Below are 17,131 nucleotides of genomic sequence, written 5' to 3' on the forward strand. Positions count from 1 at the left end.
TCGTTTGTGATCTGTAGTGTGATTGATGTGTTACGCATGGTTTTGGGTGTGTGTAGGCGTTGTGTAAGGTCTTTGCTTTCTGGCTGAGAGTGGTGATTGTAAAAAATTTGTAGACCATGCTTTCAAAACATAAAAGCAGTGTTAAATGTTTGATTTGTTTAATTTCTCATTATTTTATACTTTGAGCAAGCAAGCTTAAGTGGGCTGTTTGAATTGTATCTTGGATTTGCCCACTATTTTTTACTTTCCTACTGTTTACGAGAATCTGAATCACTATTACAGACTGGTGACAGTGAAGAATATATCATACATCACATATCTGACAGTGGCAATTGTTTTAAAATCTACCTTTCTCATTTGTGGCTTATCATTTTACTATGGTGCACAGAACACAAGTAATGGTTAGCATGCCTGAGTAAGTAGCGACTGTGGATTTTCCAACATTTTTATGTCACCCAACTGACCAAGATAGAGTAGGGTATAGGTGATGGTGAGAGGTCTAGTCAGGTAGAGGAGGAGATAAATTTGGCGCCAATGTAAGCTGCGTTCATTTCCCCAGCCAGTAGGATCAAACTCCTTGAATTTCTTACAATGGTTAAGCTGCCCAACTGTCGTGAAAAGCGGAAGGGCTGGCAGCACAGGGAGGGAGAAGGAAATCTGGCAACAATGTAGAGTGATATCGTAGTGACACTAGTGACCTTCTCCCACATTAGTGTGTGTTTTACGTGTTTTTGACATGCTCTTCTTCGTTTTACATGCAGCTGTCTTCGCAGAATTCCGAGTTCTAATCAAAATTCTGTTGCACGATGATAACTTGTATAATAAGAAATACTTGCTTTTCACGTACTGAGCAGACCCAAGAACAAGCGTTGTCTTAAATTTTTAGTACACAAAAATTGTCCCAAAATGTGTTTCTTGCTGCAGAGTTGGATTTTTGAGAAGTTTTAACTCCCCCTTCCGCTTTATTTTATCCGCCTCTGGCGAAGCGGATAACTCTACCATTCCTTCTTAGTAAAACTAATATCAAAGGTATTCGAAGATCAAAAATACCAGCTCCTGGCTCATACTCGAGGAAACTGTGTGTGCACTAAGAAATGATGTAAGAACTGTCAGTTGCTGAATCGCGCGCAAAACCCATTGTGTATACCCGAGATATCCGAATGGCTGAGCAGCATGTACACTTCCGTTTCAACACACAACACGACATAGTGACAAACGTAATGGTCACCATTTCGATGGCCACTCATATGCAACTATATCCGCTCACACCTGAATACCCCCAAGAGATCCAACTCGGCGGTATAAACTAGTGTTCCACAACCTTTTAATACTCAGGTCTCGACTCAACATGGCGCACCAAAATGTCTGCCCCCTCAACATAGTATCAGTCTAAAAAAAATTTCGAATTATTATGTTATGTAACCAATTATTATTAATATTATTATTAAACAGTAATACTCATGCTTTTATTAACAATGTATTAACTTTAACTCATTGTAGTAAGTAGACATTTCTGATACAAATTTTAAAGTAATCAACTCTACTCGTACCTTCAATGTGATACTTCAGCCCGCTTAGCTGCACACAAACGGCTAATCTGTGGCATAATCGTTGACAAGCACGCCTCATTTCTTCGTCGATGGATCTGAGCCCATCCTTATTTAATGTTTTAATTCCAGTCGGTGACTTTAAGCGCAATTCACACAAGTGTGTAGCCAAAAATTATAATAACTCATTAATTGCCATCTCAGAGATAGCCAGGTACCCGCTGCTTATTGATAATCAACGTGTATTCAAGGCACTTTGATGAACGTTCTGTCTGCTTTCAAATCGGTGAGGTCCTCTGAACCGAAATTATTAGGATGATGTTTCGAATCTACCAATGGATCACGAACCAAGTCAAAATCTTCAACAATCTCTATTGAACGAAATTCATCTGCAAGAACTAAATGTTCTTCGATTAAGTCCATAAGCACCTTTGCCGTCAGTAAGAGGCTATATAGTTTTGAACATCTCACACAATCCGTTTTCATTGCCTGTATCTATAAGTTTAACTTATTAATAAATACATGAATATATTGAAACTAGTCCGAATATTGTCGTTGCTACCTTGCATTGTTCCTTTTAGTTCATTTAAGCGTACGAAAATATCGGTAATATATGCCAGCGCAGATAACCGTTCATCATCTGGAAATAAATTCGCGAACTCCTGCCCCTCAATAGTCATAACTGCAAGTACCTCATCTCTAAATTCACATACAGGATGTTTCAAAGAGGACTTAACAACTCAAAAAATTCATATATTTTTTTTTCTTTTACCTTCAACTAAAGATGTTTATGTGACTTCCGTTGGTTATCCTACACACATCCCATCGAAAGTAAATTTCTTCACTAACTCGCTGTACCATAGCAGGTGTAACTTGCTCAATGGCGGCGTTAAGTCTTGCTCTTGATGAATACATCTTAGAAATAATCGAGTGGTGTCTCGTCTGGGGAACGTGGGGGCCATGCAGTTGGCGCATCACGGCTAATACATTGACCTGGAAAGTGGTCACAGCCGGGTAGTGGGGTAGTGCAGCATCTTGCATGAAGTAAACACTTCGTTCTTGGTCATCTTCTTCGATCTATGCTATCAAAAATTGTTGCTGTGGTGTCACCGCCAGACACCACACTTGCTAGGTGGTAGCTTTTAAATCGGCCGCGGTCCATTAGTATACGTCGGACCCGCGTGTCGCCACTATCAGTGATTGCAGACCGAGCGCCACCACACGGCAGGTCTAGAGAGACTTACTAGCACTCGCCCCAGTTGTACAGCCGCCGTTGCTAGGAAAGGTTCACCGAGAATTACGCTCTCATTTGCCGAGACGATAGTTAGCATAGCCTTCAGCTAAGTCAATTGCTACGACCTAGCAAGGCGCCATCACCAAGTTACATTGAGATGATAATACTGTATCAACAAGACCAATGTTCGCCAATTGTGGATTAAAGTTAAGTATTCCAGCAGCTACGTACTTTTCCTTATAGCATTCATTACTTATCCTGTTTCAGACCTCACGGCAGCCTGCGTGAGCTTATAGCGTGCATTTCGGCCTCCTCAAACAACACGGTGTTGGCACTTCTGCCGACACTTCAGTTGCAATATATCCAGATACACTATCCCATCGATGTTTCTCTCACGGAATAAAAAGGGGCCGTAAACTTTGTTCTTGCTCAATGCACTAAAAACATTCAGTTTAGGGCTATCACGAACATGTTGTAACGTTTAATGTGGATTTTCACTGCCCCAAATCCTACAGTTATGTGTGCTAACCTTGCCACTTAAGTGAAAAGTCGTCTCGTCAGAAAAGATAATTTTATCCAAAAACGTTCATCCTCATGTAATCGAGTTAACATACCCGCCAAGAAGTTCTTGCTAACAATTTAATCAGTGTCTTACGGTGCGATTCGGCACTAGCGAACTACGCGAGACGAAACTGATGTATTTCCCGACAAATTGACACTACATTCACCTCTGTAGGTACTGTGAGTTAATTTATTTGAATTTTCAAAGTTTTAAAGTCCTTTTCGAAACACCCTGTATTCTCATTAGCAGTTTATCTTGGATAAGCGTCGTATTTCTGTATATAACTCATAGCAGTAGCGTAATGTGCTGAGATCCATTTCTTGGCTCAAACGTTAAAAAGCTACATGTTTAGCGGCGCGAATTTGACAAAGTTCACACATCTCCGGTGGTACCTCGCAAGAGTACCGCCCTTCGATAACGGCACAGCCACTTATCGAAGTGTTAGGTGTTCCATGACCAGCCAGCCAGTCTCCCAGCGGTCCAAACAGTCAGCGGTCCAGCCAGCCAGAGGTCCAGCCAGCCAGAGGCCCAGCCAGCCAGAGGTCCAGCCAGCCAGAGGTCCGTCCAGCCAGAGGTCCGTCCAGCCAGCCAGAGGTCCGTCCAGCCAGCCAGCGGTCCGTCCAGCCAGCCAGCGGTCCGTCCAGCCAGCCAGCGGTCCGTCCAGCCAGCCAGCGGTCCGTCCAGCCAGCCAGCGGTCCGTCCAGCCAGCCAGCGGTCCGTCCAGCCAGCCAGCGGTCCGTCCAGCCAGCCAGAGGTCCGTCCAGGCAGGCAGCGGTCCGTCCAGCCAGCCAGCGGTCCGTCCAGCCAGCCAGCGGTCCGTCCAGCCAGCCAGCGGTCCGTCCAGTCAGCCAGAGGTCCGTCCAGCCAGCCAGCGGTCCGTCCAGCCAGCCAGCGGTCCGTCCAGCCAGCCAGCGGTCCGTCCAGCCAGCCAGCGGTCCGTCCAGCCAGCCAGCGGTCCGTCCAGCCAGCCAGCGGTCCGTCCAGCCAGCCAGCGGTCCGTCCAGCCAGCCAGAGGTCCGTCAAGCCAGCCAGAGGTCCGTCCAGCCAGCCAGCGGTCCGTCCAGCCAGCCAGAGGTCCGTCCAGCCAGGCAGCGGTCCGTCCAGCCAGCCAGCGGTCCGTCCAGCCAGCCAGCGGTCCGTCCAGCCAGCCAGCGGTCCGTCCAGCCAGCCAGCGGTCCGTCCAGCCAGCCAGCGGTCCGTCCAGCCAGCCAGCGGTCCGTCCAGCCAGCCAGCGGTCCGTCCAGCCAGCCAGCGGTCCGTCCAGCCAGCCAGCGGTCCGTCCAGCCAGCCAGCGGTCCGTCCAGCCAGCCAGCGGTCCGTCCTGCCAGCCAGCGGTCCGTCCAGCCAGCCTGCGGTCCGTCCAGCCAGCCAGCGGTCCTTCCAGCCAGCCAGCGGTCCGTCCAGCCAGCCAGCGGTCGGTCCAGCCAGCCAGCGGTCGGTCCAGCCAGCCAGCGGTCAGTCCAGCCAGCCAGCGGTCGGTCCAGCCAGCCAGCGGTCGGTCCAGCCAGCCAGCGGTCGGTCCAGCCAGCCAGCGGTCGGTCCAGCCAGCCAGCGGTCGGTCCAGCCAGCCAGCGGTCGGTCCAGCCAGCCAGCGGTCGGTCCAGCCAGCCAGCGGTCCAGCCAGCCAGCAGTCCAGCCAGCCAGCGGTCCAGCCAGCCAACGGTCCAACCAGCAGCAGCATGGGTCCCAGCAGCGGCAGCATGGGTCCCAGCAGCGGCAGCATGGGTCCCAGCAGTGGCAGCAGTCCCAGCAGCAGCAGCAGTCCCAGCAGCTCAGCAGCCTCTGCAGTCGCCTCCCGCCAGCAGCAGTGGAATGGGGCATCAGCCCCAGTCAGCGTTTTGTCCATCTTCGTCCGTCTTCGTCCATATTCGTGAGTTCCTTGTTTTCTTCTTTGTTTTGTCTAGTCCTGCCCTGTTCTTTTCCATGTGTTCCTGTTGTAATCATGACTACACCCACTACCACTTCCACCACCATCGCTGTCATCTATACATCATCATTCACCATCGCCACCACACATGGTGTGCCCAGACCCCTTCCCCCTCATTCCATCCCCCTGCTTCTCACCCCCCCTCTCCTGCACTCTTTGTCACCCCATCCTTGGCTCCTTACCCCTTTAGCCTCTTCCTCTGATCCCTTCCCTCCCCACCCTCATCCTGTTGCCACTGTCCCAGCAGCATCCACAAGGATGGTGGCCCGGAGGGCCACTACCCACGCGCAACTGTCTCCATCGCCATCGCCATTGCCTTCTCCATTGCCTTCACCATCGCCATCGTCAACACCAGCACCAGCGCCCACAACAGGACCTGCCACCACCCGCCACCTCCCTGTTGCTCCCTTCCCCCACGCCACCTCTCATCCTTCTGTAGCAGTTAAACATCCCAGCAGTACCACCGCCTCTTCCGTTCCCAAAAAATCCCAGCCTCTTCTTCCTCCCACCTCCGTGTATGCCATGGATGTCTCCCCACATGTCCCTTTTACCATCTCCTCTTCCTCCTCCTCCTCCTCCTACAAAGACCTCCTGTTCTGTCCTGATCCCTCACTCCTTGAGGCCCGGAACCTCACCCTCCTCTTCTGCCAGCACTTTCCCAGGGCCCCCATCTCCCTCTTCACTCCACACTGCGACTCTGTTCTTATCACCTCCTGTAGCCCCACCCTTCACTCTGACATCCTGTCCAAAATCCCCATTACCCGCTTTGGCCCCAATGCCTCCCTCACCCCTGCTCCTTCCCCATCCCCCTCCCGCCTGACGTGATCACTCGGCTTAGTCCTACGATCATGGAGGAGGAGGTGTTGGTGGAGCTTAAGGCACACCCGTACCTTGAAATAAGGGCGGTACACAAGATTTTCAACACAGCTGGGCCCACCTGCCTTATGCAGGTGTTCTTCAAAGACGCCACCTACATTGACCTGATCCTGAAGGAGGGTGCCCTCCTATTCCGTCGCTGGTACAAAGTCGACTCCTCCTGTTCCCCTCCTCAATCCCTCCACTGCCAGAGGTGCCAGCGATACAATGCACACCCAAAATCTGAGTGCAGCGAGGCCCCCATTTGCCCGCACTGCAAACAGGCGCACTTCCTCCGGCAGTGTCCCAACCTCCAGTCCTCTCCTTCCTGCAAGACCTGCAACTTCCCACACCGTACCTACTCCCAGAAGTGCAAGGCCTGACCCCCCACACCACTCCTGAACTCACTGTCCCCATCCACCCTCTGGACACCCCCAACATTCCTGGCAACTCCTTTCGTCCTACCCCCCCCCCCCCCGCCCCCTGCTGAGGACATTATCAGGTTCGTCACCATCGTCCTCCAGAATGTCCACCCGTTCCAGTGCCCCCACACCCTTCAGCAGATATCCCTCACTGCCAGGTCCATCTTCCACCTTAACACATATGCCACCTACTCTACAACCAAGCCCACTTCACCTTCTCCCATCTTGACACCCTTGTCTAAATTCCTGTCATGGTGCGGCACCACCGTATCTTGTTCAATAACATCTGCTCCCTTCCAGCAAACAAGAAGCTCCTGCACACCCTCACAACCCACCCTGTGGATGCCTTGCTCCTCACCGCTCCGATAATACCCTCCTGATAGGACGTGGCAGAGTAGCCATCGACCACCACCACCAGATACCTGTTTGGCTCCATCCCCTCCTTCCCAACCTCACAGAACACCTGATCCTTAGTCTCTTCTTCCCTGGCCTTACCATTACCTGCGCCACCATCTATGTCCACCCTAATGCGTCTATTGCTTTTGACTTCCTTTCCCACATCGACCACACCTTCTCCTCCTACATGAATGCCGCCAACCTCAACATCCATAGTCATTCCGCAGCCCAGTTACGGTGGTGGCATCGGTTCCTCTCCTCCCTCCAAGGCGACCTCATTCCAATTCCCCAGCACACCCGTCCTGAATCCAATACGACTCCAGATATCCTCTCCTCCCCTAACCTTCTTGGCCGCATAATGGTGGATGTCCTTGACCCCATTGGTAGTGACCATCTCCCTGTCCTCCTCACCATTTCAGACGGTCGTCGCCCCATCCCGATCCTCGCATCGGCCCTCCCCCGAAATACGTCCATGATTATTCTCGTGTTGACTGGAATGCCTACCGGGATACCCTCTCTACCCAGGTTGATGGCCACCTCCTCACCTACCACCTCCCTTATGATGTTACTCATGCCACCTCCTTTCTCCTGCAGACCTTGTCTGAGGCCGTGGTGGCCCACATCCCTACTGTTGCCATCCACCCACACCATCCCACTTTACCCCCACAGACCATCCTCCTACTCCATCTATCCCGCCATCTCTACCGTGACTTCCTTCACACACATGACCCAGACACACTATGAAGCCATTGGCAACTACAAAGACAAGTCAAAACTTGCTCGCGGCTAAGAAACGCCAGACTGGCAAAAGACATGCACCCGTCTTAATGCTACACTCCCTATTAACTCGTCCAAGTACTGGTCTGCCTTCTGCCACCTTACCGGGTCTAACCCCCCCCCCCTCCCATACTACCCTCTCCTTCATGATCACCAACCCTTCCCTGATAACCTTAGTAAGGCCAATCACTTTGCCTCCAACCTTTCTGATATCTTTACCCTCCCTGACGATCCCCAATTCGATTACTGCCTCTTCCCGGATGTCCACGATCAAACTGACACCTCTGTCCCTCCACTCGCTCCTGGCTTCCAGTACTTAGACAACATTACACACAATGAACTCAATGTCCCCATCACCACTCTGGATATCATCAATACATTCCACACGAAACGTAAAACTGCTCCTGGTCATGATCGTGTTACCTACCGGCATCTCCGTGAATAATAAGAGACGAATTTTTTTGCCAATCCCAGAATTTTAGGGAAAAGCCATACATAATATGAGCGGTACTATAAAGTACCCTCACCACAGGGACATAGCGGGTGCAGCTGTACAAGAGAGAATGCAATCAACTTACGGGAAGCAAAGTATAACGACAATGTTAAATAAGTAAATTACATTTAATGTGTATGAAAGTACAATAAGTATCAGCGGAAAATAAACAATTAAATAATAAGTACCTTTTTACCTAAAATAGAAATAAATAAATTACATTTAATTTCTTTAAAAACATAAAAATTTGCCGTATGTTTGATATTGAAACCCCTTAATTTCTTACAATAATACGTAAATACCGAAGTCACTGCCTTCACCTTTTGGCGGCAGACTCCGGTTGCGGAACACAGGTGACCGCTCACAGGACTCGCTGTGCCACAACACGCAGCGCGATGCGGAGGGCTGCATAACTAGTGGCGCACCCGCCCTATACAGGCCACTGGCTTCTACAGCACGGACTTGGCTGTGACTACTGCTGTGTGCCTGGTACAGAGGATTGTCCAAGTAAGCTTTCAAGCATTGCACCGTGCGGTTAAGCCTTTGATCTTATGGATTTCGTGGCTTAGCGCTGAGAATTGCTTTACTAGTGTGCTAGTTATATTTTGAAATTTTGCAGGTGATTGCTCACTGTCTACTACAGGCGATTGCATGCGCAATTTCGTTAGCTCAGTGACCTTGACAACCATGTTTAACCTCATTGTTTGTGGGAAGGTGTTAGGGCAGATTAGTGTTGCTACTAACAAAACAATGTTCCAGAATTCTGAAGTATTGGGTTTGGTATCACGATACCTTTCAGGATTGAGATTTAGCTGTATTAAGTGCTTCTCATTGTCTGAATATCTGATGTTATTAATACTGTTGGTGATACGTGTGCATACAAAGGTTTTCTATTAGCGTAACATATTTGAGTTGGCGCTGCAATATATCTGCTTGATAACGTTATACTTGTTGTGTGTAATCTGTGTCAATTTTAATATTTTCTTATGTCTTAGATCAGGGGTTTTGTCTTAACTTGTTGATTATTCTGCAGTTGAGGATTTCGAGCATTATTTTGTTAGAACTTGTTATGAATTGTGTGGCTAGAAGCGTACATGCGGAGTGATTTAGCTCTATTGCTAGAGACCTATTGGGAAATCCAGTCTCCTCCTCACTGAATATTTATGTACTATTGTATGAGGTATTATTATAACTGACTTTTAAACAGTAAAATATTATTGTGCTCTTTTAAAATTTTGTTGGAGCATTATACTTAACAGTTTAGTGCCTGTGTTCAACAGTAGTGTTGTTGACACGCTTTTTTGCGTCTTCAGTGTTCTGACTGGCTTGATGTCGCCCGCTACAAATTCCTGTTCGAAGCTCTTCATATCAGAGTAACAGTTGCAATCTACGACCTCCATCATTTGCTGGATGTATTCCAATTACAATTTTTACTCTCTACAGTTCCATTTAGTAACATGGAAATTTTACCACAGTCCATGTTTCAATACCATAGAGTGCCATAGCTATCAAGAAGTACAAAAATGCATAAAATCTTTAATTCAGATTAGTAAAAGGATTCTGCTGGCGCTAATTGAAATATTAAGCCATTCAGTCGTGATCGTGGCACTGTATGCGCCCAATGACGACATCAAGACTCAGCACAAAAACTCCTTGTAGCATTGACGGGATCATTGGAAACGATGAATGATGGACACTAAATTTTAATTATAGGGGATCAGAATGCATGTACGTGGTGTCAAAATAGTTGTAACATTGTTGTCGGTATGAGGAAAATACGTTTAAGGGCAATACGGATAGGCTGATAGACTTTTGTCACCAAAAATCGTTTGAAGATTAGATATTGGTGGTTTAGGCATAAGTCAATGCGTCAACATTCATTGTGACAATTATCGAACTGTATGAAAAAAACATAACTAATGCTACTAACTACAGCGTGCACACACTTTATTCAACATGTAAACGTGACCACAGATATTCGTATTTAGGTTATGACATGTTTGATACGCCTGCCATCATTGGCGATGGTGTGTCGCAGATGAATAGCGAAATTCCGTAATACTCGCTGAAGTGTCGGAACATCGATGCTCCCGATGACCTTCTGCACGGCAAGTTTTAGCTCATCCGTGGTTTAAGCGTTATTGCGGTACACTTTGTCTTTAATATAACCCCACAAAATGGAATCGCATGTGTCCAGATCCGGAGAACATGGCGGCCAGTCGAGGCGGATGCCAGTGGCTTCTGGGTACAGCAGAGCCAGAAAGCGGTCCTCAAAGTGCTCCTCCAAACATCAAACACTCTCCTGCTTAGATGGGGTCGAGCTCCGTCTTTCATGAACCAAAATTTGTCGAAAGCAGCGTCACTTTGATAAAGGGGATGAAATCATCTTCTAAAACATTCACGTACGGTTCAGTAGTCACTGTGCCATCGCCGGCCGGTGTGGCCGTGCGGTTCTAGGTGCTTCAGTCTGGAACCGCGTGACCGTTACGGTCGCAGGTTCGAATCCTGCCTCGGGCATGGATGTGTGTGATGTCCTTAGGTTAGTTAGGTTTATGTAGTTCTACGTTCTAGGGGACTGATGACCACAGATGTTATGTCCCATAGTGCTCAGAGCCATTTGAACTGTGCCATCAAGGAATATCGCTCCGATTATTCCGTGCTTCCTTGCTTATTGATGAGCCCATCCAAATGAAAGTGGGCTTCGTCGCTAAACCAAACCATGCATGCGCACACTAATTACCGTCATGCCCCGCGGCCACCGTGCAGCTTGAACACCCTAACGCAAACCGTTCAGAAGTTATGACGATTCTTTTTTCATATAGTTCAATAATTGTCACCCTGTATATGGAAACAACCAACTAATAAGCTAAGATCAATGACTGACTACGTGATAACCCGGTAGAAAACATGGCTGTTTATAAACGAGGTGAGAATTTTGTGGGGAACTTATGTGGATCAGACCATTACTTACTGATTTTAGGAATCTACTGTCCCTGTATTCGAAAAGTAGTAGCAGATGAGTAGTTGGCAAGTTTGAAATCTTCGGAATTCAAGTAAGTTTCCAGGTGTATTCAACAAGCTTCCAAAATAAACTTAGACCGGCAGAAAAGGCATACATACCAAGGAGGATGCTGTAGTGATTCACAAAATGGGTAAGTGAACAAGGAAAACTGAAACACTACTTTCTAACATTACTTAGACAAGGAGGACAATGATACTTGCATATAAGGAACGATAAGAAAGTTTCCATTCGAAGGCCGCACTTACCCCTTAACTACATATTGGTGCTTATACACCCGCATTGAAGTCGCGCTGGTTACATATACGTTATGTCAATTATCCCAAATGGGACGTTACTGATCACCCCCTTATAACTCAGAAGGTACTTTCCATAGATGTGCACAAAAAAGTAATTTGTGTGTGTAGCCGTTAAGAGAGATGAAAGGAAGTAAACATACACAAGCGAGAAAAGTTTTTCTTCTTTTCCCACAATGCTACCAATGCCTACACCGCAGACTGATTACTGTGTCAAAGATTCACTTCAAATGGACAAGCAATTAAATAGAAATTTATTTTTCAACACACAGCATCAGGGACTCACTTCAGATAATAGAACAATTAAAGAAAAATCAAAGAATTATTTCAATAATATTCGTAGCTACACTGAATCATTTGCTGTGGTCAGTTGTGGGGCTAAAGTTTTAGACGCAGGTTTAGGTAGAGTGTATATCTTCAAGGTATACGACTTTTTTACCATAGATCACGTCCAATGACTTCCACGTATGGTCGTTCACCATGTTATCCGCAGTTATATTTTCACGATATCAACACAATTGGTCGAATTTAGATGACAGGCGATACTAGTATGTATCAGTTCGTTAAAACAATGACAAAAGAGGCGGCCTTCGAAGCTCTAGGAAGAATAAATTAAGAAAAGGGAAGTGAGATCCATGGTGGAATGAGAAAGTAGAGAAAGTGGTAAAGATTAAAAAGGGACCCCTGTAATAAGTGGCTGAGGAGAGGTGTTGACTTGATCAAGAATGTACAACATACGGAGCTAAACAGAAGGACGAACAAAGGGCCTTTAGTAAGGCTAAAAATGAGGCATGGTAGGAAGATGGTAAGGATACAGAACAGAACTTTGGTAGTACTGTAGCAAGCAGAGCGTAGAAGATACTGAAGACGATGAGGGTTGAAAACCATGTACAGGGATTACTCTAATAACAATTGGAGAAGAGAAAGAAACTTAGGCCGGCCGGGGTGGACGATCGGTTCTAGGCGCTACAGTCTGGAACCTCGAGATCGCTACGGTCGCAGGTTCGAATCCTGCCTCGGGCATGGATGTGTGTGATGTCCTTAGGTTAGTTAGGTTTAAGTAGTTCTACGTTCTAGGGGACTGATGATCTCCAAAGGTAAGTCCCATACTGCTCAGAGCAATTTGAACCATTTTGAACCAGAAAGGAATTTACACAAGGAATGTTAAATTTTACGGAAAAGGATGAACATTTTTCTAAACGACAGATAACCTCACAGTAAATATATAAAGCTGTGAAGCATAAGAAAAATGGGAAATTGCCGGGTGCGGGTTGAATTAACACAGAATTAATAAAGGTACCTGGTACGGATGTGGATGATACCTTGATCCAGCTGCATTAATATTTGTTTGGAAATGGATCGCGTACCTGTGTTTGTTATTGCTTCAGTCTACAAGACAGGGAATAGGTAGGACTGTGTAAATTACCGGGTCGTAAGTTTAATGCCACAACCAACACAATTACTTGGGAGAATCTTAAAAGAAAGAAGGTTAATATATCTGACGAACAGAATGGTTCTGGACCAGAATATTCGTGTATTTATGAAGCATACACATTATGGAATCTAATAGAGAAGAGAACTGCCAGAGGGACAGAGATCCAGTTAGTCTTTGTGGATTTGCAGAATAGTATAACACCGTATCATAAAACAGTTTGTGGCCGTATGAAAAACAGTGAAGCGTCAAACACGTTCATGAAAGCAGTTGAACAGTTCCGTCTGTCTTTGTAAGTGCTGTCACAGCAGGAAATTTAACGTCACCCGAGTTTCCGATTACAAAAGGCCTGCGTCGTGAATGTACTACATTACCGAAGCTATTAGAAATCTCTGTGGATGAAGCTCTTGAAGCCTGGAGATGCAAATGTGAAGGGATGGAACTCCCTGTGGAGGACTAAATCTTTTACACAGTTCTCTTCGCTGATGATCGGGTCATCGTAAATGTGACCAGGATGATGCTGAGTACATGCTTCGGAAATTAGAAGAGGAATATGACAGATGCGGCTTCGTAATCAGCTTGACACAAACCGAATGACTGAAGATTGACGACAGTACTATAGGGGATTAGATGGTTAGAGCCAGTAAGATCAGGGTTAAGTCTGAGGGTTACAACATTATTAAACTTAAAAAGTGAGGATGACATAAATAATAAAATAGAGTCGGGCAAGAGAGCCGTACGACAACTGAACTCGGCTTTTTGGAAGGACAAATAAGTATCGCAAGATTTTCTTTCATCAGTCTCTGACTGGTTTGATGCGGCCCGCCACGAATTCCTCTCATGTGCCAACCTCTTCATCTCCCAGTCATACATGTCTTTCAGGAGCTGGGTTCGAGATATCCGAGAAACGATGGGTCCCAGTGAACACTCTCTGGACTTAATTAAACTACTTTTATACCTATATCTACAAACAAACTCTGCAAACCCACCGTACGGTGCATGGCGGAGGGCAGCACGTAGTAGTCATTACCATTCCTGTTCCACTCGCAAATAGAGCAAAAGGGAAAGACTGTCTGTAAGCTTTCATACGAACCCTAATTTCTTTCTTCTCATCTTTGCAGTCCTTATATCAAACGTAAGCTTGTGGCAGTAGAATCGATCTCCAGTCAACTTCAAATACCGATTCTCTAAATTTCAGTGCCTTGCGGAAAGAGCGTCGTCTTCCGTCCAGGAATTCCCATTTGAGTTCACGAATCATTTCCGTGATATTTGCATGCTGGTCGAACCTACAGTAATAAATTCATCTGCACGCCTCTGAATTGTTTCCCTCAAATTTCTCCCCACAAAACAAGTATTAACTTAAGGTGCTCATTCCATTTCATATCGTTCTACAACGTTACACCTAGATATTTAATCTCTGTGTCTGTGCCAAGCACCAAATTACTAATACTGTATTCGAACGTTTCAGGATTGTTATTCCTCCTCATTCGCATTTTTCTACATTTAGAGCAAGATGCCATCCACAACACCAACTAGAAATTCACCTTCCATGTACAACACAGCTGCACTGGTGGGCATTCTGGGATCTGAAGAGACAAACAGCTCTCTCTGAATATGTGTATAGCATCCAGGGATGCTTGGATTGCATTACCAGCACGATCTGTGGTACGGATGCGCTGGCACATTATTCAGAACAACCGCTTAAAGACAGTTTAGATCTTCTTGTCTGGGTGAATACTGCCACTCTGCCAGCGCGGTTCTACCAGAGTTCAAGCACAGATAATCTGCTGAGAATTTCACAACCTTTTGTATGTCCTGAAGCAAATTCGTCGTATAATTAATGAAAGAGAGACGAGATAAGCGATTAACGTTGATAAATTCTTACTACCGCGCGAAGTAGTCAAGACAGTGTTATCATATTACGGAGCAGACGTCTTGAACCGACGTCTGGCCATTAAGATTTTTTCCGTGTTTTCTTAAATCGCTTGAGATAACGCTAGGATGAATAATTATGGTCTTCTAACATGTGCTTTGCCTCTAAAGAACTCGTCGATGGGACGTTAAACTCTAATGTTTTTTCAGTCCTTTATAAATATCGTTTGTGTGGGAAGCAAACAGGACGATTTCTGATAAGGTTGTGATATGTTCTCTTGATAACGTATTTATGAATGGGATTCTGCTTTACTGAGCAGGAAAGCAGGCATTCCTAGTTTTTAACATGGGTTGTATTAATAGCTATGAAGAAGGCTTTTGATAATTTGGAATGGAATATCTTTTCCATTGATGGGGAGCTCTCTCGGAATTACAGACGTCACAGCCACGGAAGGCACGGCTACGTAAGGTCACCACTAATACTGAATGCGAGCAATGGTGCAAGTAGAGGACCATCTCTATCTGGGAGTTATAAGTACCAGAAAATGATCATAAAATAGTTCGCCGATGATATAGCACTGGCCGGTGAGAGTGAACTGATGCTTTAATATGCACAGAACAGAGAAGTAAGATAATGCTCCCTGCCTAAGTGATACGCTGAGGGCTGGATGCTAGACTAGGTCAAGGCATTCTAAAAGAGGTGGACGAATTTTGCTGCCTATGAAATAGGGTAATAACTACAAAATTTGTGATGGCTTACTATCGATCAGTGGGTGTGTCGGTCTGCTTCATTTTGGTTGCAGGAGGTCAATAGCCTAGGAGTGGACGGTAGCATCTCAGTTTTCCGAGCCTAATGCGCTCACTCAATCCACGTGTAATTTTAAGAGAATTTTTTAAGTACGTTGCAGTGAAAGGTTTCCAGCTGCCGGAATATTGTGCAATGAAATATTGTCAGTAAAAACCAGAGATCTACAGAGGTACAGTTATATGTATCAAGATACAGCTTTATGTCACTCTGAACAATCCAGCTTTCCATTATGTTGTGTGTCTGTTCTCTTGCAGTATGTAAACTGGAGCTAACGAATTTAGAGATAAGCATAAACTTATTTCTTAATATGATGAGACAATCACAAATTGCAAGAAAGACTAGTAGAAAGGACCACTGTATGGAAAAAGGCGTGAAGTCTAAAAAATAAAAAAAATAAAAGCTTGAGAGAAGAAAAATATATTCTTGAAAAACTATAACTGAAGTGCAGTTCTATATGGAGGTAAAAACTATATTTCTGTGGAGATAGAAGTGGAACAATTACAAACTTTGGAAATGTTATGGGGAAATGTTGAAGATTAAGTGGATTAATATAGTAGGTAGTGAAGATGTCCTGCATAAACTGAACGAGACAAAATGGCTACTTATAACAATATGAATTGTTGCTAAACATACAGTTTGGATCCTCGCTGGGAGAGGCCTACATAAGAGTATAGAGTGCAGATTATTGATGACGAGGAATGCAATAAGAGCGACAGGACCAGAGAACATCATGTCAGAAACATCCTCAAGCCGAGATGGACTTCCCATCGCCATTTTAGGAATTTACTAAGCTCAGATTTGCTGCGCTCAGATACAGCGACACGTCACTAAAAGAAATCTTTGTCTGGATAACATTTGTGGGCATAACACCTCTCGTATTAGTTTAATGCCACGCTTGTAAATTTTCATCTGCTGTTTACCGCGGTCGCAGTTCATACCCTCGTAAACGTCACACGAATTTACGACACACTCGGAACGGAAACATTCGGCGATAATTTCTCTTTACGACTTTGTTGCGGTTTTGTATCCCACCTTAGTGTGGTCTGTTTTAAGCGTACAGCTGTCCAGCAGGGACTGTCTGTTCCACAGTTCGTGACAACGAAGGAAACTACGACAGCCAGTATACAGAACTGTGCATCCGACGCTTTTATTCCCGTTGAATGCCCTTCAGTATTTTTATAAAGAATATCCAGATACATTACAATCTTCCCCAAACAGCCACTGAAAATGTGCCTAAATCAGAAAGTATGTCATTAAGGCTATCTGTTTAGGAGGCATTAAGATAAAGAAGGTCCAATTAATAGTAAAAGTGGAAAGTAATTACCACAGGAAGTCCCCGTTAACCCATGATCATAAACTTCTACGCAATAATGAAACTAGGAAGGCTCCCGCTGTTAGCTTTCAATGATATGCACAATGATAGGTCGCATGATAATTGTGATGGTAAATACAGATTGTTCGTAATTAAAATTTCGCTACTTGACGGGACGC

General features: G+C 45.7%; 1 protein-coding gene across 1 annotated transcript in view; it reads left to right on the top strand.

Moving 5' to 3' along the window:
* Positions 1-3,795: 3,795 nt before the first annotated feature.
* The window catches only part of LOC124755227 (mucin-1-like), a 152,005-nt gene continuing 138,669 nt past the window's right edge, over positions 3,796-17,131 (top strand). Inside the window, exon 1 of the mRNA XM_047249042.1 lies at positions 3,796-4,797. Coding sequence (XP_047104998.1) covers positions 3,796-4,797 — 1,002 coding nt within the window. The remainder of the gene's footprint in view (positions 4,798-17,131) is intronic.

The sequence above is a fragment of the Schistocerca piceifrons genome, chromosome 1, assembly GCF_021461385.2.
Source record: "Schistocerca piceifrons isolate TAMUIC-IGC-003096 chromosome 1, iqSchPice1.1, whole genome shotgun sequence".
NCBI lineage: Eukaryota > Metazoa > Arthropoda > Insecta > Orthoptera > Acrididae > Schistocerca > Schistocerca piceifrons.